Raw genomic sequence first — 25,863 nt, 5'->3', positions numbered from 1 at the left:
GCATTTGGAGTATTGTGTCCAGTTTTGGGCCCACCACTACAGGAAGGATGTGGAGAAGTTAGAGAGAGTCCAGCGGAGGGCAACGAAAATGATTAGGGGGCTGGAGCACAGGACTTATGAGGAGAGGCTGAGGGAACTGGGCTTGTTTAGTCTGCAGAAGAGAAGAATGAGGGGGGATTTGATAGCAGCCTTTAACTACCTGAAAGGGGGTTCCAGGGAGGATGGGGCTAGGCTGTTCTCAGTGGTGGCAGATGACAGAACAAGGAGCAATGATCTCAAGTTGCAGTGGGGGAGGTCTAGGTTGGACATTAGGAAAACGTTTTTCTCTAGGAGGGTGGTGAAGCACTGGAATGGGTTACCTAGGGAGGTGGTGGAATCCGCAGCCTTTATAGATTTTTAAGCTGAGGCTTGACACAGCCCTGGCTGGGATGATTTAGTTGAGGTTGGTCCTGCTTTGAGCAGGGGTTGGACTAGATACCTCCTTTCCAACCCTAATCTTCTATGGTTTGTCACAGGCAGAAGGACAAACGTAAATGCTCAGAGGTTCCAGGAAGCTGAAGTTGCAGGAGAGAGACTTTCTCGCTGTCAGTCAGTTTCACTGGCATGTGTAAAAACGTATGTGAACAGTAGGAAGTGCGTCTCTTTCTAATGAGCTTGGAATGGCGCTGGTTAGAAGTCATTCATTGCTCTGATGTTCTGAAAGCAGGAGCCTCTTTGTTGAAGCTTTTGGCTAAATAATTCATAGCTGAGTAACCTGCGATCAAAGAATGCATGTAGAAAACGACTCGGGTTTATTAAAAACCATTGTCTGTCTGGTTGGTTGATGGCCCTGGGAACTGTAGATACTTATCCCTCCTAGTGCAAGAGCGAGAGACTGCCTGCGAGGTGCCTGCCGGAGACGTGTGACCCTGGAGGATGAGGGCGCTGGGCTGGCAGTCGCAGAGGCTGTGAGTACAGCTCCGGGCCCAGTGTCCGGGGCCTGCGTTGGTGGGTGTCAGACATACAGGGGATGGGAGGTGTTCCCCTGAACCGACGCCGGGGAAGGAGCCGTCTTTGCTGACTGGCAGCAGGTGGCACTAGTGTACCGCAGCCGGGCAGGGACCGGAGGAGTTCGTTGTGAAATACCTTGGGAATGGCTGGGTAGAAGGACCTGACCGGGACCAGACCCAGCCCCAGCCCCTCCCTCCAGCACCACGGCTGTGCTCGAATTCTGGAGACGATGCTGGGTTTTGATGGCTTGTTCATGCTGAAAGTTCCTGGGGCGATGCTTCCTGCCTGCCAGGCACTGACGCCCTCCGTGCTGCTGGCTCTGCCCTGCACCGAGGATGCTGGAGCCGGGGCCGCTTTCTTCACAGCTCAGCGCATCCGTTCGGGAGCTGCCCCTCCGTGGCTGTGCAGCTCCCCCAGGCCTGCCCCGGCAAGGGACTGCGCCTGGCCAGGCTGCCCCTCACGGGGCCAGGTACGTGATGGCTGGGCCCGGCTCCACTGCAGTGTCTCGAGGCTGCAGTCGGGCTGGGCGTCTGTGCTGCGTGTGCGTGTGTCTGCCACCCAGGGATCGGCCAGTGCCTGCCCCAGGCCCCTGCTTGGTGCCCCCCTGCTGGTGGCTGACACCTGCTTCGTGGTGCAGACTGGAGCTGACTGGCCCCAGAAGTCAGGCTCTTGGTGCATCTGCAAACGCAGGGAACCACAGGTACAAGAGGCTCTCGTTTTGCATCCTGAGCCTCTCCCTGGCTCTGCTGTCTGCCAGGGCGGGGGGAGGCTGGGCAGCGCAGACAGCCTTTGCTGAGAGCTAGGATTGTACTTGGCATGTCATGAGCTGGGACCTGTGGATGTTCCCACGCTGGTGGGAGCGGTGGTGCCTTCCCCCCTTTCCTCCTCTTCCCCCGTCACCCTCCTCCGCCCTCTGCAGGCTGCACCCCGCACGCAGGTGTGGGCCCGGCAGGGAGGGCAGAGGTTGCATGGGCCAGTGGAGGCAGACCTACCCTCACGGTGCGTTTCCAACAGCAGTGGGGAGGTGACAGTGCCGGTGGCACAGATGGCTGGCGCCAAATGGCCACCTCCTGGAAGATCAGAGCCATGACAGCTGGAAAGGGGCTCCCAGAGCGTTGGATCTCTCCCTGCCCCCCGGGGCTGGAGCGGCACATGCTACGCCCAGGCCCCTGGCCTCCATGCAGGGTATGTGGAGCCCCGGGGAGAGAGCGTTCTGCTGAAATGACCATATCGCCCTGCATCTCGCTGGCCCCTGTGACCAGCTGCCTCCCAGGCGGTTTGGAGGATGTGCTGATTATGCACCGCCGCCGGTCGGAGGTGGTTCCTGCCGGCCCAGCCGGTGCGATTTCCCGTAACTCGGTGAGTGAGGGTCCCACCCTGGAGGCCGGGATGGAAAGCAGCGCTCAGCAGCATCCAGAGGAGGGCGCTGTTCACGCAGGAGGCAGGGCCTGGCAAGGACCCTACCAGCTCCCTCTGAGCACCCCAGAGCGGTGAGCAGCTCCGTGGGTGGAAGGGATTCCTCTCTCCTCGCCGTCCCAGCGCCATCCCGGCCTGCTTCCTCTGGCTTTGCCACCCAGCTGCAGCACTGACTGCCTGAGCTAAACGCTGAGTAAATCCCTCCTGGGCTGCTGGCTGGGGCGTGGGAGCAGCACCGGCTCCCCTGGTCTGCGAGAGCCTCCTGAATCTGGGAGTCCAGAGGCAGTATGAAACCCGCGTCTCCGTGCGCGGCCAGCGTGCTGCCAGCGTGTGTTACGCGGACAGTGCCTGCGCGCGGGAGCACGTTAGCTCTGCCCACACAACCGCCCGCACGTTTACATAATGGGCTGCTCGATGCTGACCAATGAACCATCACAGTGACTACCTGGTAACTAACTACCTGTGCTTCCTCCTCCTGCTGGGAGATGGTGCTCCTGTCTGATCTCACCGGCCAGCCCCAGGCAGTGCTTTACCTCTGTACAGCGTGTCCGGATGTGGAATTACAATGAAATGTCCGTGTGCTCTGCGGCTCCAGTCCGCGGCTCCATGGGACAGCTCCTGAGAGTCAGGGCTTCAGGCTCTGACCCAGACTGGTTTCATTCACCTCTGTGTTACGTTAGTTGTATTCGCCAGCCATCGGTTGGCCGGGTCTGTTCGTTCAGCAGGTGCCTTCCCCACCTGAGACTGTGATGGCGGACCCCCTGTGCTGTGGGTCTGCTCCTGGGAGTGCTGCCTTCTGAAGGTTAGCAGAGATTTATTTACAAGGGGAAAGCTGATGGGAAAGCTGCAAAGCAGTGCTTGTCCTTGTCTCCACCTGGCAGTGCGGTGCAGAGGGGCAGACGTGCGCGTGTGCTGGACTTCACAATTACCGACTGAACCATTCGCCCATCCTGTAATCAGAGGTACCCGTTTGCTAAGTGCCAGAGCTATTTTTGCTTTAAAACAGGGCTTGCTCTCCCAGCCTGTCACAAGGAGGCATCGTTGTGATCTGACGTTTGCCAGCTGTGCCGCTTGCTGGCTTTGTAGCCTTGAGCAGATCACTTTCCCTCTCTGTGCCTTGCTTCTCCCGTCTCTAACGTGGATGATAACCCCTCCCGGCTCGCCTTCGTGCTGTGCTTTGAGAGCCTCCACGGAGGACTGTACAAGAGCGGATTATTTTGTGGTTTGACCCAGCAGTGAAGCTGTGCGGAGCTGCCTGTAGACCGTGGAGCTGCAATGCTGTGCTAATGCCAGTGCTGGGAAGCTGATTGGCAGAGGGAGTGGGGGAAGGCAGGGATAAAGTAGAACTGGAACCCGGTGTTTAGTGAGTGTGCACAGAAAGGGTCTCTTCTCGGTGCGGGGCGTGTGTTTATTAAAAGCTGTTTGCGCAGAAACCCACAGACACGCTTTCCTTGAGTCCTAAATGAACCGAGTCAGATTTTGCACTGGAGGTTTACTGAACGCGGCAGCACAAATAAATAATGACATACAGAATGACAGCAGATGAGCTCGCTGCCCCAAAATCTGTGCTGGGGAGAAGGAAAAGGGCCCGTGAAATATCCGAGTGTAGCTTCTCCGGAGAAGACGGGGCCGCCCTGTTTGAGGTTTGTGGGCAGGGCGTGCCGGTGGTAGTGAAAAGGACACGCTGAGTCCTGTTAGTTCCCAGCTGGTTTTCGGCGGTTCTCTTTCTGGCGGCTGGAGTCCAGAGTCTGTTTTCCAGTAGCTTTGCCATTGCTCTTTGGCTTGTGTGTTTCCAAAGCGGCTGGAATCCACGTGGCGGCTTTTCTTCAGCCCTGTCCCCTGTGTATGCGCAGGCTGATCTCAGCGCTGAGCGGGAGACCCCAGCAGAGGGGTGAGGTGCTGGTCCCACTGGGTCGGCTCGGAATGGACGCCCTGGCGTGAGGTGTGGAAGCACTGCAGTGATCAGAGGAGACAAAACCCGGGATCTGATTCCTGGCCCATGGCAAGTGTAGCCAGGCTGGCAGCAGTCAGGCCTGCCTGCGGCTGGGAGCACATCTGCCCTTTGAGCCCGGCAGGAGACTCCCCTCTGCCTGGACCCGACAGGAGCTGAGCTTGCTGCGAGGACAGGCTGGCTCGTGATTCCTGAGCAATGGCATCCTGCCACATCCTGAGGGCCAGCTGCAGCTGGGGCCCTGCTGTGCACGGTGCTGTACATACACAGTGAGGCATCCCCTGCGCTGAGGTCGGGGAAGGGAGAGCTGCCCTCATGGGTAGCCTGCCCACACTCAGCCAGCCCAGCATCCGGCTTCGCTCAGGTTTCCTGGCGCTGCCATAACCTGTGTGTACGCGGGGAATCCCTGGGTCCCTGGGACCTGGCAGGCCTGGTTTGTCACAGTGCCCAAACCATACAGAGCTTGGTGGTGTCCAGGGTGAGGGAGCTGCCGTGGAGGACCCTGTCTGACCGTGGCACGGCCCCCTGATCCAGGAGCTGCACGCAGACCCGGCCAGTGAGATTGCACCTGACCATCTGCCCCGTCATTAGAATGGAGGCCTAGAAATTGCACAGGGAGGAGACTGATGAGGCCCCCCCACCTGGCGGACGGGGGATACCTGCCCTTTTGGATTCTGCTGGTCATTCCCATTAAACCACCCAAGCCAGGGGCTCGCACCGTTTCTCTAGGGAGACGTTACCGGCCCAGCGGAGTTCGCTGTCGGGGAGATGCCCAGAGTTCAGCACCTGTTGGCGATGGCACCCGGCAGTGGGGTAGACCCGAGACAGAGGCAGGGTCCCAGAGCTGCCTGGCGGGCGGAGGGGAAATGTCACGTGCAGCATGGGTTGCTGGCCTGGATGAGTTTGGCCTGGGCTCTCCTTCCTGCAGATTCATCCAGTCACTCCTTGTCATCCTCACCCCCACACAGTTCCTCTGCCGCCCTGGGCCCGACTCCCTTCCCCTGCTGGGGGCTGCTGGGATGGTGGTGTTACTCCTGACTTTAAGCTCTCAGCGTTCATTCCCTTCAAACACTTGTGGGGAGTTTTCCTGCCTCCCTCCGCCACACGGCCTTGCCATTTCGTGCTAGGCTCCGTCCCGCTCCCACTGCGTCTGCGGCAACGTCCTACTGTCCCCCGTGGGCAGGCTTCATCGAAGGGGGGCCAGAAAGAGGGGGGAGCCGTTCTAGTCAGCTAGTCTGACCGGAGAATAGTGCCGCCGCCGAACTTCTGGCTGCGCTGGAGCAGAGGGGTTAGAAGAGACGCCCTGTCTGGCGTTGGTTAGGCTCACTATAAAATAACGCTGCCCATGTTGAACTCTGAGGGGCACAGCCACGCGTGGGGCAGCTCCCTCGAGCCTGAGAGCGTCTGGTGCTGGACGGGGCGTTTCTGCTGCGTGTCTGGCGGGCTCACAAGCATCCTCTCGCGGCCAGGGCTGTGGCGTTTGGTTCCTAGGATGACCTTGCTCTGAACTCACTCGGGTCCCTGAAAAGGGCAGCCTGGGCATCTCCCAGGATTTCCCCGGGTGCCTGAGGCTGTTGCCTCGTTCGCTCTAGAAGGAGAGTGAATGAGTCGTTGTGGGGCGAGCGGCTGATGTGCTGCAAAATACATAATCCCCGTGCACACGGCCCAGACGGCCTAGTGCGACGTGAGCCGGCAGCCACGGAACCTCCCTCGGCGTCCGAGCCGTCAGCGATTCCCCCATGCCCTGAGGAGGGGGACTGGAGGGAAGGGTTTGTCGGTGTCTCTGACGTAGAGACGCTGTGGAGAGGAGTCCGGGGAGGGTTGTCATGGAGCTGATGTGGTCTCCCTTATGGTGCTCATTGCACCGTCCCTTGCCCGTCGCTCCCCATCCATCGAGGCCGCTCTTCGCACGAGGGAAACATGGCGGCGCGTTTGTGTTTCTGTGGCGCTTGTCCCCGCAGCCCCTGAACGTCCTTACCCGCCGATGGGCGTCCTGCACAGGACACGCTCCGTGGATGGATCCTGCCGGAGGTGCAGGTTTCTTGGGAGCTGCCCGCCGGAGTACGAGGGGAGCCGCAGACACAGTAGCAGGCCACTCTGCTGGTGCCAGCCCGAGGCGAGCCTCTGCGTCCTCGCGTTGGTTCTGTGCCCAGAGCCACTTGCAACCCAGTTTTATTTCTCCTGCTCTGTTTCTGGCCAGGCTCTGCTGCTTGTTTCCTTGTCTCTGGATGCAGCACCGAGAGCTCCTGCGTGGAGCAGAATTCCCTTTTCCACTCAGGCCCTGTGCACCTGGCTGCAGGCCGTTTATGGGGGGCTGCAGAGGGTGATTTGTCAGCATGGCAGCGCGGTGGAAACGCTGCCAGTGGCTGTTATTAGTGATGAGGAAGTGGCAGTGAAGGAGCAGAGGACCTTGGGCACATGGTGTGTCACAGACAGCAGCTGCTTCCCCTTCTGAGGCCAGGAGCGGAGCCCTGAGCCTGGGGGCACAGTGAGACAGCTGGGCAGGCGGGGCCCAGGGGCTGATGCTGATCTCGGGGAGCTGGGTTGGTTGGACTGGGTCAGGCAGGACCGAGTTGTGATTACTGCCCGATGGGCTGAGCATGATGCTCACCCTGTTTTGTTAGCGCGTCTCCCCCTCCCCAGCCCGACTCACTCTTTCCTCGCTGTGTCTCAGCACAAGGACTGTAAGTGCTTGGGCTGGCGTTCACTGGGGGGGGGGTCTGCACAGCAGGGCGGGGCGCTGAGCGGGGGGGCCGCGAGCTGCTGCCGGATAATGGATGTTTAAGACTAGGGTGCTGGCGACCTGTGAACATCCACCTGACAGTGCCCTTTGCCAGCCACCAGCACGCAGCAGCCCTTCCCTGGGCAGGGCTGTAACCGCAGGCTCAGAGCCGCCCGCACGGCCTGGGGAGCAGGGGGCTGAGCCCCAGCACCTCTGGCCTTGCTGCATCAGTTAGGAGTGTAAAAAGGGTTCTCTTGACCCGGCCCCTCTCTCGTTACCAGCTCAGCTCTGCCGCGCAGAGCAGGGTTACCATAGGAGCGCCCCGTTCCGAGCTGGTGCACAGACCAGGAGATCTCTCCTTGCCCCAGCCCGCCAGCCGTAGCACGGTCTGGGAAGTTTATTGTGCATGGTACGTTGCAGACCTTCTCCAGCCTTGGGCTGGTGGGAGTCTGTGCTCTGACGCCCTCCCCGTCTCCGAGACAGCCCAGTGCCCTCTGCAGCCCTGCACTCGCCCCTGATTTCCCAGTCCCTCCCTTTAACGGCACTAGGTGAATCAATTATTCCTTCCGGCCCCATAGCATCCCAGCCCCTCCCCCTGGGAACGTGACTGCCTGACCCACTTCTCACAGGCTGTATGATACCAGCTGTGAGTCACTGGCCTGGTCTGTGGAGCACTGGGGCCTGCAGAGTGGCTGTGTCCCTTGAGAAGCCTGTGGCAGGTGAGTGGCTGCCTCCCAGCTCCCCGCAGACAGCGGCGCGAGCCGGCTGCCTTTAGCTGTCTCTGCTGTCCCGAGTGCAATCTAGCGCAGCAGCGTAGTCGTGTTGCTGGTGCCACTGAGAAAACGAGAGACCCGTGTGTGGCTGGGGGCGTGGAATCCAGCAACACAGTGGGGCTTCCGCCCCACATCCCCGAGTGCTGCACACCAGCCAGCCCTTGCACTGACGTCTTGCCCTGACACGTCTCGCGCTGGTGTGATGATGCCCTGGTGCTGTGTTGCCAGTGCTAGTGGAGCACGCTGTGTCTGCGCGGGGACGAGAACACCCCGGGAGAATGCCGGCGTCTGGCGGGGAGGTACCCTGCAGGGATTACAGCTCCGTTGGCACCCTGGGCAGGTCAATGGCACCGCTGCCCTGAGTCAGTCGCTGTGTTTTCCCACAGTGCCTCTGAAGAATTCACGCAGCCGGGTGATTCTCAGCCCGCTCAGGACACCTGGTGTGTGCGGAGCCCAGTCACAGCGTCTGAGCCTCTCCAGGAGCTGCTGACCTCGCTGCAGGATCCTGGGAGTGAGGCGTTGAGCTGAGGCTCAGGGGCTGCGCTTTGGCCCTGCGTGATCAGGAGCAATCTGCTGATGCTTGCAGGTCTCCGGCGCCTTGTGTTTCCGGAGGCAGAGTCGCTCCATCCTTGTCTTTACAGCTCAGGAACGTTTTGCATGAAAACTGCATTCTTGGTGTGGAGGATCCGCTCCCTGCAGTCACATGGGCCTTTCTCTGATGTGCTGCTGCAGCCAGGCAAATCTGGGCCCCTTCCACATGCCAGGGGTTGGGTAGATCCAGGGACCTGGTTCTCCTTGTGTCTTCGCTGATGTAAATACACAGTGACTCCACAGCGCTGCAGGAGCCTCAGACCTCACGTTCCTGACAGCACGCCACTGCTCAGCCCAGGCTGGTGGGACCTGGGAGCCTCTCTTCACCTGCGAGAGCAGAGGGGTAGCTCACTGCTGCTCTTCCTACTGGCATTTCAGGGCCACACGTCTTGCTCTGACCATTTGGAGGCATAGCCGTGTGGTTGTGGGGTGACAAGCTGCACCCCCCCAGCGAGAGCACCAGGTGGAATGTGCTGGGGTTCCCTCCCAGGGCTCTCTGGAGCACAGGTCAGCCCTGTCCTTGGAAATGGTGCCAGGCATGCTGCTGGGACGCTAGCATCCCTCGTCCTGGACCCTGTGCAGAGGGAAAGAGCTCCTTGCGTGCGTACCCTGGGCACGTTCCCTGCTGCTGTGCTTTCCCGATAGCAAGCAGCATTGGCATCCCTGCACAGCGCTCCCGCCTTCGCCCTGCTCCAGCGCGGCTGGGAAAACAAGCCCTGCAGAGCAGCGTGGTTGGCTGCTTTGAGATGAATGTGAGTGAAATGCCAGAGTCCTCTATAAAAACACAACCAGAGTCCGGCTGCACTTGAAAGACTAAAATTAAATTTCTGCAGGCGTCAGCGTTCGTGGGCTGCAGCCCACCTCGTCAGGTGCAAGAAAAAAACTCTCTCTGCATCTTGATATTACAGGGGTCGGGAGCGAGCTCCATCTTACAGCGGCCTAGCATTTATCCACTCAGAAAGATAGTCTCCTGAGAATGCAATTACTGCTTAAATGATGGAACTAGTGTTTAAGTGCTCTCTGCAACAGAGCCTCGGAAGGATTTTCATGCTCATCATGTCACCCAAAAGACAAACACTGCGGCTAATAATAGACTTTCCTCCCAGATGCATTTACTGTCTTTTGTGCATCTCTCCTGCTTCCCTCCCTAGAACGCTGGATCGAGCTCCTCTGAACAGTGAAACCATTGACTTTTAGATGCACCTTCCTCTGCGCTCGCACAGGCAGGTGTCCTGATGCCATGACGCTGGGCACTTCATAAGGGCACATTAAATACAGTACTTGATCTCTCCCCTTCCACAGCAGGGTCTTGGGCGTGCCTTCCACATGGCCAAGGGGAATGCTCGGATGGACGCCTGCGTTCCTTCGCCTCTTCTCGAGGCTGCAGAGCCGGTGGAATCGTTTCTGTCCTTCCCCACACGTGCGTGTTGTGTCGCTCCAGTGCTTGCCCCGACAATGCCGTTGTTAGCACAACGGGGCGGCTGGTTCAGGGATCAGCTGTGATGCGAGGAGCTGTCCCAGTCACCAGTTCCACCCAGCGCAGTGAAGTAGCTGTTCATACCATGGTGCCATCCAGAGGTGCGGCTGCCGCTGGGACCCTGCTGTGCTGGGCGCTGGGAACCTCACAGTCTGTGAGAGCGAGGAACGTGTGACAGATGGAGACAGATGCATCCATTAGCTGAAGGGAACCAAACCCTCAAGGGGCAGCGGAAGGCAGCGGGAGGGGGCTGGATGCCTTCTCCCCCACTCCTCCTATCTTACGCTCCCCAGGAGCAGGGGGCGTGGGTGAGATGCTCCCCTCCCCACGGGCTGGGGGACAGCAGGCCTGTGAGGCTAAGGGCAAGTGGGCGGGCTGGTGTGTCTGTGTGGGGAGGCCAAGGGCCCAGCAGTGGCCCTGTTTCTGTGTTCGCTTCCCTTGTACCTGTTGGCATAGAGCAGCTTTTAGCTGTGTTCCCCCCCCACCTGCAGAGTGTTTCAATGAAGGAGGCCTCCTCCCCCTTCCCGTGGGCAACAGGCCTGGTTCCCCTCTTGTGCCAGTCACTGCTGATGGGCAGCAGCGTAAGGGAGATCGGCCCCCTGGGTTCGCAGCTGGCACCTGGCAGCCTGGGTGCCGGAGCCTAGAGGCCTCTCTGGATCTTGGCTGCCAGAGAGCCTGGTGCTGTCAAGGGAAGGCGCTGCCAGCCGCACAGCGCCCCGGACTCAGAGATAGAAGGCCAGTGACTGAATGTGCCACCAGCACCATTTCGTGCAGCACCTGGCGTATTTCGTGGCAGTCTCCTATCCCAATGATCAATGATTTCTTGAGGGCTCTGGGAAGAGGGTGGCTGCAGGTGGACCAGCTGCTGAGGATCAGCCTCTCGCCCGCCTGTGAGATTGGCAGGATATTTTGTCATTGCGAGCGAGGCGGGACCTGAGACACAGAGCTTGCACACGCAGAGCGCTCCTCCACCCTCTCAGCAACTGCGTCTCCCCAGGGCCAGGACACAAGCCCTTCCAGCCCCCTAGCTGTCACTTCAGTCCCCTTAGTCGCTTGTTTTGCTCTGGGTCCATAACAATGCAGAGATTCAGTAATCTGCCTTTTCTACTTGTTCCCGGGGGCCAGGTGACAGGTACTTGTCAGAAATCAGCCTCAGCCCTGGGGCTGCATCGGGGGCTGTGTCGTGCTCTGCGGGTGAGTTTGAAGGGAAGGACACCTTGTTGTTCAGCTGCAGGACTTAGCGCCAGAGATCTGGGCTCTCTTCCGAGCTCTGCCGGGCTCGCTGTGCAACCTTGGCAACCCACGTTCACGCTCCGGGTCTGAGCCGCCCCCCCCCCCACCCCACCCCGTGAAATGGAGCAGTTAGTGCAGGCGGTGCGAGGCTGAACTCGTCAGCGTGTATAAAGCTTCGGTTGGAAAAAGGGAGAGAAGTTCAGAGAGTTAGAAAAACAGAAGTGCAGTGTTTGATTAATGCCCCCTGCTGCACTGGAAATAGCGTTTGGTTTTCCAGCAGGTAAAAGGATTTGTTTCCCTGCAGTGAATGTGATGTGCTGAGTGATGACAATTGCCTGCCCTTATGTTGTGTTCTCACCCGTAGATTTCAAAGGTTGCGTAAACTCTTGTTTCTATGTTACAGCTGGAGAAACCGAGGCACAGCATGGGGCAGGTAATGCAGGGAGTCTTTGGCAGGGCCAGGAATAGAACCCAGATCCTGGGGCTCACAGTCCTCTGCCCTAGCTGCTTGGCATAGCTGCCTCTCTGTCAGCTCTCCATTTTACTACAGTGTAGTCAGGAGCCGTGCATGCCGCCTCCACACCAGCGTGAGGTGCCCTGCGCTGGAAGGCGATGGGGTAGGTCATTCAGTCGCTGGCCTTCCTGCTGAGACGGCTAGAAAGGGGAACCCTCAGTGCCACGTGGGGTGTTGCTTTTGTGAACCCGAGAACTAGACTGAGGCTCTGCATAGGCCCTGAACAGCTGTGAGATGGTGCGGTCTTCGGCGTCTGCCCTCAGCACAGCAGTCGACAGATGAAAGCCCCGGTAGCCCATGGACAGGCAGTCCTTCAGATCGTGTGGTCCCCCCCCGGCATGGGACACAGCGGCATTAACGCCCCTGCTTTCATTTGTCCACTTACTGCTTTTCCCCCTCCGTTTACCAGTCGTGCCGGAGCGCAGACCGTGATACCCCAGCAGATCTCTGCAGAACTCAGGGGAGTGTGTATCTTCTGCTGTAAGGCCAGCAACAGGAGTGAAATTCATCCCCTTCTAAACATATGGGAGTTTCACCCACGCAGGAGTCCTGAATTTGCCCATTGTTTGTATAGGTCCTAGAAAGATGGCTCTCTTCATTGTTTGTTTCTGGATGATAGTAGCAGCCTTTTGTTCAAGGCTAGTGTGTCAAACCCAGGGCTCCCCTGTAAGGCAGAAAGCAGTGACACTCCGGGTGGGTCATTGAGCTGAACGAGCTCCCTGCTGCGGCCTGAACTCCTGTAATCTGGAGCCGCGGACAAGGCGGATTTACCGCCCTGCACGGCAGAATGCTCTCACGTCACCTCCCTGCACCTGCAGTTCAAGGATGGGGAGGCTTTATGCTTTTCAGAGCGTGACCTAATTAGTTAAAGTGTTTAATTCACTTAGGTGCTTGTCATTGCTAATAATCTTGTTAACAGCAGGCGCAAGGGAACACGGTTAATGAACTGCCACCCCCGATCTGCTGTTAGCTTCGTGCGCAGTCGTTTTCATCAACGCATTGCTGATGAGCTTTCTGTGCCTCCCTTTCTGTGCAGAGAAAGTAGGGACTGACAGGCCTTTAACGAGACCGATTGCGAATTAGGGGGACCCCACAGAGCCCCGGGATGATTCCCCATCAAGCATTCTCTGGCGCTTTGTCCAGCCCCATTAAATCACTCTTTATTCCACCCCAGGCCTTGGGAGACGGCTGGTCTAGTAGCTTTCGCATGCCTCTTGGGTGCAATTAGGGAGCAAGGGAAGCAGACAGCCCGAGCCTTTCTTGGTCCGCCTTGCCTGTGCAGGCTGTAAACACTTGAGCGGGGACTGTCTCTTACTCTGTTTGTACAGCGCCAGGCACAGGGGGGTTCCAGTCTCTAAAAAACACAGTACTTCACAGGCTAGATAGTAGGCAGAGCCGGCCGTGCTGGTGCTGCACTTAGACTCTTGCAGCAGCTGCTTTTCACTCCTGGGTTGCTGGCGCTCAGATACAAGGGACAAGGCAGTAGCCCCACAAGTCAGTGGGGGCTGCCGCTGACTGCATTGAGACCTGGACGTGCTGTAAATGCAGATGGTTCCGTTGGGGGAGTCTCTGCTGCTCGCCTGGTGGGTTCTGTGCCACCCAGGGTCCGGTGGTGGCATCGCACAGGAAAGGGCTGGTAGCACGGAGACCTCACAGAGAAGGTCTGGCAGATGCTTTCAGGGCTTCCCCCCTTGCTGCAGAAGGAGGGTCTCCTCAGCCTGTGTTGGTGCCAGGCAGCGGCCCCATGCAGCACAGACCTTCCTGCGCACCGTTGCTCTTTCCAAAGGGACTGGCCCAAGTGCTGGGTCTTTAATTCGTCTGCCCACAGATTCACTGGGTGAAATATCCACTGGAACATGCCTGGCTGTATTTGGGGTGGGGTGCGATTCAAAGCATGCCATAAATGGGCCTCCCATAAATGTAGTCAAGGCGGCTGCAGCTAATTTTCTGCTTGGGGAGAAATGCTTTCTCCCGACCCCCGGGTGTTGGGCTGACGGGCCTGGTGCTGAGAGCTGCCATGGTGGGGTCTGAGCTCCCCTTTCCCTCTCCTCTCTGAGCGTTTGGAGGAACCGGAGCCCTCCTCCCCAGGAAGGTCTGGCTGTCTGCAATGCGCTGTCTCTGCATCCGTGCGATATGCCAGCTGCAACCTCCTCAGGCAGTGACAGGCCTGGAGGAGCAATGCCTTTCGTTTCCAAGCTCCATGCCTCTCTGAACAGCAGCGCTGGGGCATCACAGCCCGATGCTGTGCCAGCTCCCGGGGACGGGTGTTCGCTGTCTAGTGCAGACGGCCACGCGGCTCTTCCTGCTGGTCCCCTCATCCACAAGGCTTGTTACCCTGTCAAAGAAAGCTGCCAGGTTGGATTCACATGATTTATTCTTGACAAATCCTTGCTGTTACTTATCACCTTATTATCTTCTAGGTGTTTGCAAACTGATCACTTCATTATTTGCTCCATTATCTTTCTGAGCACTGAAGCTAAGCTGTGTGGTCAGTCGTTCCCCAGGTTGTCCGTGTTCGCCTTTTTTAGAGATTGGCACTATATTTGTCCTCTTCCAGTCCTCTGGAATTTTTTCTGTCTTCCATGAATTTTTTAAGGTAATTGTTAATGGCTAAGATATCTCCTCAGTCAGCTACTTGAGTATTCTGGGGTGCATTTCATCAGGCACTGGTGTCTTGAAGATATCTAACTTGTCTAAACAACGAGAGTTCTGTGGCACTTTAAAGACTAAGTAATTCTTAACGTGTCTTTCCCTGTTTCAGCCTCTGATCCTACCTCATTTCTCACTGGCATTCACTGTCAGATGTCTGATTGCTCTAAGCTATGTGGTGAAAACCAAAACAAAAAAAAGTCATGTAACACTTTTTTGAGTTGAATAAAACCCGATTCAGTACCTCGGGAGTTAGCGTGTCTGACTGGGATCCCTCTCCAGCGATTACCTGTCATTTGACATCTCTTCCCCAGCTGGTTTGGAGATTGAGGGGCAGCTTCACACTTGTCCCTTCCTGCCCCTCCACTCCCCTGTTTTCCCTCAAGGTCATAACAAATGTGTTTCATGCTCGGGCAGCCCAGCAACAATTTCAGCTTGTCATAAAGAGACAAGAGGATTTTCAGTCCTCAAACTACTCAGAAATGATGGTGGCTGCTATAAAGCAAGTGGCACCTTCTTGTGGACCTAAACAGACCTACGCCTCTGTTCGCCAAGAGCGTGTGTAGACAGAGGGACCAGAGCACTCTCGTCTCAAGGACTGTGACCTGTGGCCGGCAGCTGCTGTTCACCATGAGCCATTTTCCTAATGCAGACAGTGTCTGAACGTCTTGGCTTGTGTCTGACAAGTCTTGAAGAGGGGAATTCTGCCAGGATCCCTGCCCTGGAGAACTCGAGGATAAATCTTTATCCTATGAACAGACTCACTTCTTCTGTCTTTAGGCAGCAGTGCTGCCTGACTCTGATTTGACGTCATTCCCTGTTCATTGGCCACGTCCACAGTCAAGGTAAACGTTCTACGTCCAGGTAAAACGAGACGCCATCCAAGGGCAGGTCCATCTGCAGGGCTAGACATGGCTGCTCGGCCCTGACAGCACTTCTCATCTGATGTGTCGTGCAGAGCAATGGACGATGGGATTGGCAGTTATTGTGTATCCTGGGCATCAGGGACTCCTTCCTCTGACGGATGAATTACCTCTTGGTTTGGTGGAGTTAGTAAAACCCGTCGCAGCCTGTTTCAGGCCTGGCCTTGGCGTCTCGGTTAGCATGTGCAGCGCTGCACGTGGCGATGTTTTAGTCGGGCAGTGCTGCATGGGACACGTATGGAAGAGGAGCAGTGGCGGCATTGGACAGATTCTGCTCCAGGAGTATAACAGATCCTGTGTCCTCTCCGGATCACACGTGTCAGGCTGCATTTAACGCTCCCGGCGAGCCAGTGTCGTGGCAGAACATTTCCAGTTTCCCTTTTCATACAGAATACAGTGTGACCGGGATTTTCCAGCCTCAGATATCCCACACTCTTGTCTTATCAGCAACAGGGTCATTTTCCTAATGACTATTAATTACCCTGAAAATTCCCCTGCTTATCTTGCATGACTCAGGTCCCATGGCATGGCATTTAGATAATGAACATTGGACTGTGCAGAAGTTACCGTTTGCCAGCGTAGATCACATCTCAGAATAAACTAGGGCAGTGGTTCCCAGCCCAGGGGCCAAAAGTGGCCTGCGGGGTCTTTCAGAGTGGCCCGCTGCTCCCCTCCCGCTGCCTGCACAGGGAGCCACTGCCTAAGGAGCCAGGCGAGGGCGTTGCTGCAGGGCTACAAGACCGGTGCAGGCTCCTTGCTGCAGCCCAGGGGATGGGAGATCAGCGCTGCCCTCCCCCAGCTGTAGCAGGGAGCACGGCAAAGCGCTCCGCCTGGGTCCCTGGGCACTGGGGTCCCTGCTGCACCCAGGGGGACGGGAGATCAGCGAGGAGGGAGGCAGCCTCCTTGTCGAACTCCTTCTGTCCGGCTGCAGTGGGGGGGAGGGGGCTGCTGGCGGAGCAGCCAGGACCCACCATGTTTGAGGAGGGGCAGGACTCTCAAAATCAGTGCCTTCCGGTGCAGGCCACCCAGCGTGACTTAGCTGCCAGGCCGTGTGCTTCAGTGTGCAGTGACAGCCATGCGTCTACACGAGTGCTTGGTCGGTGAGCGTGTGACGGGCTGTGAGCGATTTGTAGGTGTAAACAGTGAATGTAAAAATGAGGCCAGTCACATCCAAATGTTTCCTTTAAGCATGCCGTGATTTGCAGTCCTTGGTTCTAGATCAGTGCCTGTTCTGTGAGCTGATAGACCGACTGGGACCCTCGGGGTTGTAAAAATGACATTTGTGGCCCTCCAGCCAGCAAGGTTGGGCAGCCCCGATGTAGGGACGTGTGCAATGTCAGTCGCTAACTGCTGCCGCGGTCCCTCTGGGAACGCTTGCTCCTCTGGGAACAGCCACTTTGTTCCCCCGTTGGTTTCGTTGCCACGCTCTCTGCGGGCAGTCCTGCCTGGGGGGCTCATGGGTTTGTTTTCCTGTAGCTCCTGAGAATAACCAGATGTTTTGTGTTTGCGTCTCTTTGACTCTGTCCGGTGTGAACAGCAGGAGGGTTTATAAACGCGTTTTCTGGAAAGATCTTTCAGCAGGATGCCACAGAGCATCTCGGGCGCTCCACGTGTTCAGGGCCGCAGCGCTGTCAGCGCTCTTTACTGTGACGTGCCCGGTGCTCACCTGGCAGGGATGTCTGTGCGGGCTCGCACTCTCTGTGCATGGCCAGCCCCCGGAAATCAGCCCTTGTGTGAAGTGGTGTGTTCCATCCAGCACTAGCCCCGCCCGGCGCACACCATGGCAGCGAACAGACAGGGGCACATGGGACCCGCGAATGAGCAGTTATTTTTATTTCTTTCAATGCACGGGGCAGCGGCTGCCCGCACTCGTGCTTGGATTTCGTTAGCGTGCTGTGGCCCATCCTTCCCTGCTCCTGATCCTGTGCTGAAATGTGGAGGCTGCGCTTGTGGTCAAGGCCCCGGGCTGTGGCTCAGGGGATCCGGGTTCAGCTCCTGGCCCTGCCCCAGGTTCCCTCTGTGGCCATGGGCAAGTCACTTAATCTCTTTGTGCCTCAATTTCCCCATCTGAACAATGGAGTTAAAATAGTCCCCGTCCCTGTCTCATCTATGTAAGTTCTATGTAATCTATGTAAACTCCTTGGGTCAGGGTCTGTCCCTTGCTGTGTGTGGTGCCCAGCATGCTGGGATCCAGCAAAATAATAATTGTTAAGTGCCAGTGAATGTACCCAGCACATGGGGTATCGTCGTCTGAGCAAAATGAGCCTCATGGTGCCTTTGTGTCTCTCCCAGGTGATATTCCATGACGTGAACGAACTGACCGAAAAGCTGTTCCCAATAGTGGAGGCCATGCAGAAACACTTCAGTGCGGGGCTGGGGGCTTACTACAGCGACTCCATCTTCTTCCTGTCGGAGGCCATGCATCTCATCATGCCCAAAGGTGAGCGTGCCGCACTGCATTGGCAACAGCCGTAGAATAAGACACACAAACATCGCCCGTGGTAAGTGAAATGCAGAGCCTGTTGTGACGGGAAGAGCGAGGTTTGGCGGCGATGAGACGTGAGCCGTTGCCCGCCGAATGCAGAGCGAGAGGGCGTTCTGTGTAGCTCGATCCAGCTCTGCCTGGCTGACACACACACTGCGGTATCAGCTGGTGGTTTCCTCCTACCTGTGCCCCCAAAACTGGCGCTGGGAGGTGCGACGCTGTAGCTGCTATTCCAGGTGGTGTTCGCACAGCGTCAGGGCTAGTCTGCAGTGGGGCTGAGCCCTGCATCGGACACTGAATGAGGCGTCTCCTCCCGTGCTCCATAATGTGCTTACACCTTTCCCAAGGGAGGTAGCTGCCTGTACTGGGATCAGAGCCCGATTTCTGCTCACTGTTTGCGAGAAATGATGGTGTGTTACAAGGAGCCTGGCCAAATGGTGCTGGCGAAGGCCACGTGTCGCTCTTTGGGCTGAGCCGTCCCCAAACCCCTGGGCAGGAGAGCGTGGTGAGTTGGTGAACCTGCGTTTAAAGACAGACCTTTCCTTCCGTCGTGGTGGGCCCAAAGAAGCCCTGCTGTGGAGCTCTCTGGGCCGTGCGGGTCTGCAGCTGTGAGCGCCCGAAGCTCAGGTGGAGGGGGCTCTGCTGGTGACAGGCTCTCGGTGGTGTGAGTGGAGCAGAGGCTGGGGTGCGTGTGTGTGGCTGGGTGCTGGTGGTTTCCAGGTCAGTCAGTGTGTCGGAAGGCTGCTGTGTGATGTCTGAGTTTCCTTAGTGCACCTGGAGCCCAGCTGAAAGGAACTGAAGTAAAGCAGACAAGCATCCCCGCGCCGCAAAGAAGTTCAGAGCGGGAGGCTGCCCTGGCGCAGGCCCTGGCCCTGGCCCTGTCTCTGCTGCCGACAATATCTGAAACTCTCCAGCTGTGTTAGCTTCATGCTTTTCCATCCCCCACCTGGGCTGGCGAGCGGAGGGAGACGCAGCACGTTTGCAGTAGCTGGCGGCCCCTGGCTGGCTGGCGGCATGTGAGCCACGCCGGGGGGAGAGCTGCGTATTGATTAGCGCATTCCTTTCCCAGCAGCTTTGTAAAGCTCTCTTGATGGATGGTCATTGATTTCCTCTTTATCTGTCTTTATTGTGCCCTCGCTCACTGCGTTATTGTGGGACCAGGGAGCAGCAATAAATCTACAGGAAAACACAGCAGCCCTGGCAGTTAGCTGCAGCCTCTTCCTTCCTCAGGGGTGGTTCTCCTGGGACCCAGCTTCTCCGTGGGCTCAGCCTGTCCCTCACTGTGCCCTGCTCTGCTCTCCCGTCGGGCGAGGACTCGTTTCTCACAGCAGAGCTCAGAACTGGGGGAGAGGCTGAGTTGCTGACGCATTAACGGGTGTTTGTGTCAGGACTGGATGGTCACAGACCGCGTGGGTGTTGTGTGGTGTGTGGGTGTTGTGGGCCCTTCCTCCACAGCATTTTGCATCCCAGATTCATCCAGGCACCGGTGTCTGAGTCGCCCCCACCCTTGGTGCCTGGCTGAGCCGGGCCATGGGCTGCCGTGTGCTGTGGGCGGGCAGTGCGCTGCAGTGCTTAGAACAGGGCTGGGAATCGAGATTGGCGTCGCTGATGGGAAAGGCCCGTCAGGATGGCTGGCTCTTGAGCTTTGTCCTGGCTAGAGCAAGTGTTCCCAGGAACGTGGCAATTCTTTCTGATATGTCAGGGCTGAGATGTCCCAAGCTGTCCAAGGGATTTGGACACTCTGTTCTCCTGGGATCCAAATCACCTGGCAGTAGCTGCTTGAGTGCATCCCCTGGGTCCTTGGTCAGGTTGTACAGCAGGCGCTTTTGTTGTTGGAGCTAGCTAGATCACAGCTGGCCTAGGGATGTCTACGTGTGCTCCAGGCATGCCTGGGATCGCAGTGTAGACGTACACATAATGATTGACATATGCCAGGGTCGCTAGGGGCGTTATGGAACACCCCGAGGGAAGCTCCTGTTGGAGAAGAGCTGGTTTGGGCCATGATGCCCCGGTGTAGCTGAGTTAACGCAATGTGGGGTGACTTGCCTGAGCCCAGAGTGTATCTTGCAGCTGCGGCAGCTCTCCAGGCAGCGTTTACTTTCCAGACCAGACGGAAATGGAGCCGAGGCTGACATCCTTCCTTTGTTCCTGGGCAGCCCTTTCAAACCCAGCCTTCTGCAGGAGGGTCTTGGCGTCATGCAGCAGGGCGGGTGACCCGAGACCGTACTGTGAAGGTCTGAACTCAGTGACACCAGGGAGCGTGCAGAATGGTTGGGGGAGAGATGCCCTGAAGAAAGAGGCTGTCTTGGGTTATTTCTTGGTGGGCTTTCTATTCTGTTCTGTTCGTTGGCCGATCATACAGCGAAAGTGGATCTCTAACGACCAGGGTTGTTAGAGCGTCTGGATTGGCCTGGGCAGGCAGCCAGCATAGGGCAGAGCAGGAAAGTGTGCGGGGCTGAGCTCGGGATCTGTCTCGTTAACTGATACTCCAAAACCATTTTCAATTTCCAAAACAGCAAAGACCTGCTTTTCCACAGCCCAGCCGCTGCTCTCGTCTTTCTTCCCCACCCGGCTTTGTCCTCGTCCATCTGTGAAGCCCGTGCTCCCATCTGCCCCCGGGAAGCCTCGCTTTGGCTTGGAAGGCTGCAATCCCAAACCCAGAGCTGGTTCTCCCCGCAGCCTTTGAGCATTTGTTGAAATTCGTGGCTCACGACAGCGTGGGGGCAGCCCATCACATGGTAGCTGATTTCATACCCTCCTGAAGCTGAATTGGGTGCAAACCCCCTTGCTGCCTCCTGACACGTACCGGAGCAATCGCAGGACGCAGTGACAGCGTGCTGGACGGAGTGCTTGGCTCTCCTGGTGGTGGTGCCTATAGGCAGGGCAATGTGCTCTCGTTATGGACCACTGACGGCTGGAGGCCCTTTGGAATGGCCTTTGAATTGCTGCAGCTAGTTGCCTCCAGTGCAATAGGGCACTGTGGTGATGGATCCCGCGTGTTAATTCTCGTCACTCTCAAAGCGTCTCCTTCCTTTGGCTGGCATCACTGGCTTCCTCTGAAGCTGGCATTGCCCTGCAAGGATGGACGGAGCTGTGGGAGCCGGCTGGCCTCCACCCAGCCTGAGCTCTGCCTGCGTTGTGCAGCACTGGCTCAGTCTGCTGAGACGTGAGTGGAATGCACAGGGCAATGGCTTCGTGGCCAGACGTGTCAGTCACTCGTCTCGTTTCTGGAGCCTGTCTCCTTCCTGTGGGCACCTGGGGCAGCTCACAATAGATTTGTCGCCTGCCATTAACAAAAGAGAAGGAAAAGCTCAGACTGGGGAAGGTCAGTCACTTCCTTGGAAACCTTGATCTGAGAGGCTGTTACACATGCAGGTTCTGTCAGTGCTGTGAGCGTGGTTTGAGCTGCTGGCTCCAGGGCAAGGTTTGGGATTCTTGTACATGTCCCTGTTGCTCTGAGTTAGCCCCAGAAGGAGGGAGTGGTCAGGTGCTGCTGGCGTGGTCAGAGGAGTGTAGGGACAGACTGCATGTCAAGCACCGAACGGCCCAGCAGTCCAGCCAGCCAGGGTAGGAATGAATGGTCAGTTTTCGGAATGGAGAGAGGTAAGCAGTGGTGTCCCTGGCGGTTCTGTACGGGGACCAGCGCTGTTCAGCATATTCAGAAATGATCTGGAAAAAGGGGCAAACAGTGAGATGACAAAATTTGCAGATGACACAAAACTACTCAAGGTAGTTAAGTCCACAGCAGACTGTGAAGAGTTACAAAGGGATCTCACAAAACGGGGTGACTGGGCAACAAAAAGGCAGATGAAACTTAATGCTGATAAATGCAAAGTAATGCACATTGGAGAACAGAATCCCAACCACACATGTAAAATGCTGGGCTCTCCATTAGCTGTTACCTCTCAAGAGACTGCGGAGTCATTGTGGACAGTTCTCAGAAACATCCATTCAGTGTGCTGCAGCAGTCAGAAAAGCATCTTAGGAACCATTAGGAAAGGGATAGATAATAAGACAGAAAATATCATAATGCCTCTAAATCTATGGTACTCCCACGCCTTGAATACTGCGTGCAGATCTGGTGCACCTTCTCAGAAAAGAGATATTAGAATTGGAAAAGTACAGAGAAAGGCAACAAAAATGAGGAGGGGTATGGAACAGCTTCTGTATAGGGAGGGATTTAAAAGATTGGCATTTTTCAGCTTGGAAAAGAGACGACAGAGAGGGGATAGGACAGAGGTTTATAAAATCATGAGTGGTGCGGAGAAAGTGAATCGGGAAGTGTTGTTTACTCCTTCTTGTAACACAGGAACCAGGTGCCACCCAATTAAGTTAATAGGCAGCGGGTTTAAAACAGACCAATAAAAGTACGTTTACACACACTGACAGTCAGCCTGTGGGACCTGTTCCCAGAGTGTGTTGTGAAGGCCAAGACGATAACTGGGTTCAAAAAAGAGCTAGCTAAGGTCATGGAGGACAGGCCCATCAATGCCTATTAGACAAGAGGGTCAGGGAGACAACCCCATGCTCTGGGTGTCCCTAGTCCCCGACTGCCAGAAGCTGGTGGTGGTGATGGAGTGGATCACTCGATAACTGCCCTGTTCTGTTCATTCCCTCTGACGCACCTGGCCTTGGCCACGGTCAGAAGACAGGATGCTGGGCTAGATGGGCCATTGGTCTGACCCAGTCTGGCTGTTCTGATGTTTCCAAGGAGAGTGACTTGCTTTCATGTTGGCATCGTTGTAGTGAACTGGCTATCGAGCATGCGCCCACTACTCTGCCCTGGGCAGAATAAGAACTGCCAGCCGTGTGTCGTGGGCCCTATATTGCAGAGTGCTAAGGGAGAGTGTGCGTGAGTTCAAATCTCGGGGTGCTTCAGCTGCAGGAGGGTCTGGGATCTGTTGCGTTGTGACGAGCAGCATGGAAGGCCCAGCCGGCAGTGGCCTTGTTCTTTCTGCTGGAGCCTCCGACACAGGAGCCCCTTTCTCCTTTTTGTTGCTCTCTGCTTTAATGAAGGGAGTGGGCGTTCCCCACCCGGCCTTCGCTGCTGGGTCTATGCACCAGGGAGGAGCAGAGAGCAGGTGTTGGTGCTGGCTCTCACCAGAGTGGAGCCAGGCTGGGTGTGAATGGGGTTGTACCCCCGGTCCAGGCAAAGGAACACAGCAGGTGTTAGCCCCGTGGTGGTTAAGAATTTGAACAATAAAAGCCCGTGAATGGCAGTGGCAGATACCACAGTGACAAGGGTGGGATAAAGACCTATGCAGGACAGCAAAGCAAATAACACTCAGAAGGTAAATAGGACAGGCCGAAAAACAGCTGCACCTTGGTACTCAGAGCCTGTGGGAAAACAGTCAAAATGTAAAAATGCAGGTTAGTAAGAGAGGGCGAGGGAGAACAGTAAGAGACTCTTGTTACTGAGCAGATGCAGGGCTCTGCCTTTAAAGACACCTTCCGTTTCCCCAGGGCTCTGGCGACCTTTCTCTGGTCGATATGGAAATGTCAGCTATACATGGGGGGAACCTCCATGTAACTTGGTCACACGGTTTCCAGGAATGAGGTGGGCCATAGGAGCACGTTGTGAAGCAACATGCTTAGATCTGTGGTTTACTGTAGTTCTTGAGGCTGATGCTGATCAGACGGTCTGTCATGAACAGAACAGGGAGCGTACAGGCTGAGTCTCTTTGCATTGATGCACAAGGATTTCTACAAAGAAGGCAGCAAAGCCCACCGTAAGCTGTGATCAGTTATCCAGCAGAGAGAGGGAATGATTCTGGGCAGGCTGGGCAGTGAGTAGGATTCAGGGGCTCTCTTGTGTACCGGAGGAGCCATAGCTTATCTTTTGACGTAGCTGAATCACTACCTGTGCAGTGAGCTGATTTCAGCTGTGTCCCCAAACAGCGGGTTTATCACGGGGGGGAAGGCACTGGGCTCTGGTGGGTTTGGCCCAGCTTTGAAACGTCTTCTTGTTCATTTGGTTATGATGTGTCTGCGACATTCAGAGTCGGGAGTTGTCAGAAAAGGAATGAAGGGAGATCTCTTAGGGTCTGTGATTGACTGACTGTAAACACCTGGAGGTGGGGCTGGCAGGTTTTAGGGAATGTCACTGAGCGTCTGTAGAGGAGAAAGGCGGCAGGAAGCCCCGACGTGAACTCCCCCGAGCCACTGCAGCAGCATTTCAGAATGGAAATATCGAGTGGAGCCGCATGGCCTGGTGATCAGGCATTTCCAAGTGCAACAGACAAGGTGCTGTAAGATTTCTGAAGAAGCTGGAGCTGTTAACAAAACTGGAGGAAAATAATTGCTCCAGCAGGGAATAAACTTCTCCTCTACTCACACCAGCTCTTTAAAAAGAATCTAGAATGAGGAAAGAGAAGCCTTTTCCCTTCCAGTGCTGGCAGCCCAGTGGGACACAGACCGATCTTTTCCTCGCAGTGAAACTGCCATCTAGAAGGAAGGCTGGAGTTTCTAATTAACACTCTGGGTAGGAAAACCCAGTCACTCCTATCAGGGCAGTGGATTGTCAGGCTTTCTCCCTGCCAGTGAATTTCTAACACCTGCAGCGCACACACACGGAGGGTATGGCAGATCACGGACCGCAGGGGTTGCTTTGCCCACACATCTGCAAGCTTACACACGTACCCGGGGCAGTCCCCCAGCAGCCTTGCACTGGGCCATAATATGGTGCTTTCAGAGGCAGCCAGACTGGACAAAGACCAGCAGGAGCAGGCATGTGGAAAACAGCCGCCATCTCCCCGGAGCGACCTGCCGTGTTTTGCAGCCGCAGTGCGCCAGGGCAAAGCTCCTGCAGAGCAGTCGTCCTGGCAGGGGAGAGGGGGAGAAAATCTAGGTGCTGCTGTTGATTGGAGCCGGGCCTGAAGCAAGAGGCCAGATGGCCCCTTCCCACCCCGCAGTGCTTTGAATCTGAATCGGAGCTGGAGCTCAGGCCCACCCGTGCTACTGCTGCTTTTTCCCTGGCTGCCTGGCCACGGTATCAAGGGCTGGTCGAAAATTTTCCATCAACGGTTTTCAACAGAACCAACCACCACGTTTCACACACGGGGCGTGCTTTCCACAGAACCTGTCCGGGTTTGTCCCTCAAAAACCAAACACCCAAAATGTGTTGGGCTGAAAACCAAAATATTTTGAGTCTGAAATGCTGCCCGTGCTGCCTCATGGGAGTTGTGGTTTGGGTACCTCAAGCCCCTTTCTCCTCCATGGACTGGGCTCCCCCGCTGGACTACATCTCCCATGATGCACTGCAGCCATGTGACCTGGAGCGGCGGCACATCATGGGAGATGTAGTTTGAGCGGCACTGACTCTCCGGGCACCTGAGCTGCAGCTCCCATGAGGCAGCATTTCTACATTTCGGCCACAGGGTTTTGTTGTCGTGGGGCGAATCCCTCGTTTCCTGCCAGCCACTCTGCAGGTGATTGTGCTGCAGTCCTGCCTTCCTTTAAAACACAAACTGATTTACTGATGGCCAGGAACGCCGGGGAGAGCGTTCAGAGAGAGCAGAGTTTGTGTGCGCACACCCCGGGTGCAGCAGGCAGGCCAAGAGCTATGGGGAAAGCTCTGCTGCCCCAGTCGGTGCTGAACCTGCTTCTTTGGGGGAGAGCAGAGGCCTTCGGTGGCCAGAGGGGTCCGCCTGGCGCCTTTCAGGAGCTTCTCGTTCTGTCTCACTCACTCTGGCGAAGGAGCAGACTCCCCGGGGCGTGTCGCACGCTCCAGCAGGGCCGCGGGGACAGGGATGCTGCTGTTGCTGTTTGAGTTTAATGGGAGAGGCGTGTTCAGGACAGTCCCCTGGGACAGAATCATCGTCCCAGTCAGTCTTGTCCCACGGCCCTCGGGGTAGTGTCAGGTGTTGTTATTTCCACGAGCTGCCCCTTGCTAGAGCGCTGACGGTGGTTATTTTGCATGTCCTAGATCTGTCAAAGCAAGCCAGGCATGTGCTGTTATTTCACCTACTGCGGAACGACAGGGTCTTGGCATCTGCCCTGCCAGTGTCGTCACACAGATACACGGCCTGGGGGAGCAGGGGAGGCTTTCTTCTAGCGTCTGTAGCAATGAGTCTTAACTGTCATCGTGAGAAGTGGGAGGGTTGGAGGGGAGTTGAACAGCAACCAGTGCCAGCCAATGGC

General features: G+C 56.7%; 1 protein-coding gene across 4 annotated transcripts in view; it reads left to right on the top strand.

The window, feature by feature from the left end:
• The window catches only part of XXYLT1 (xyloside xylosyltransferase 1), a 68,357-nt gene that overhangs the window by 2,405 nt on the left and 40,089 nt on the right, over nucleotides 1-25,863 (top strand). For all 4 annotated transcript variants that reach the window (XM_067542828.1, XM_067542826.1, XM_067542829.1 and 1 more), the window contains exon 2: nucleotides 17,532-17,679. In XM_067542828.1, the coding sequence (XP_067398929.1) occupies nucleotides 17,589-17,679 (91 nt within the window). In that variant the 5' untranslated portion in view covers nucleotides 17,532-17,588. The remainder of the gene's footprint in view (nucleotides 1-17,531; nucleotides 17,680-25,863) is intronic.

The sequence above is a fragment of the Emydura macquarii genome, unplaced genomic scaffold, assembly GCF_026122565.2.
Source record: "Emydura macquarii macquarii isolate MOO-44397 ecotype Brisbane River unplaced genomic scaffold, CSIRO-AGI_Emac_v2 contig_729, whole genome shotgun sequence".
NCBI classification, from domain to species: domain Eukaryota; kingdom Metazoa; phylum Chordata; order Testudines; family Chelidae; genus Emydura; species Emydura macquarii.
Note: the sequence above shows the minus strand (reverse complement) of the source record. Positions and strands in the feature narration are given on the sequence as shown.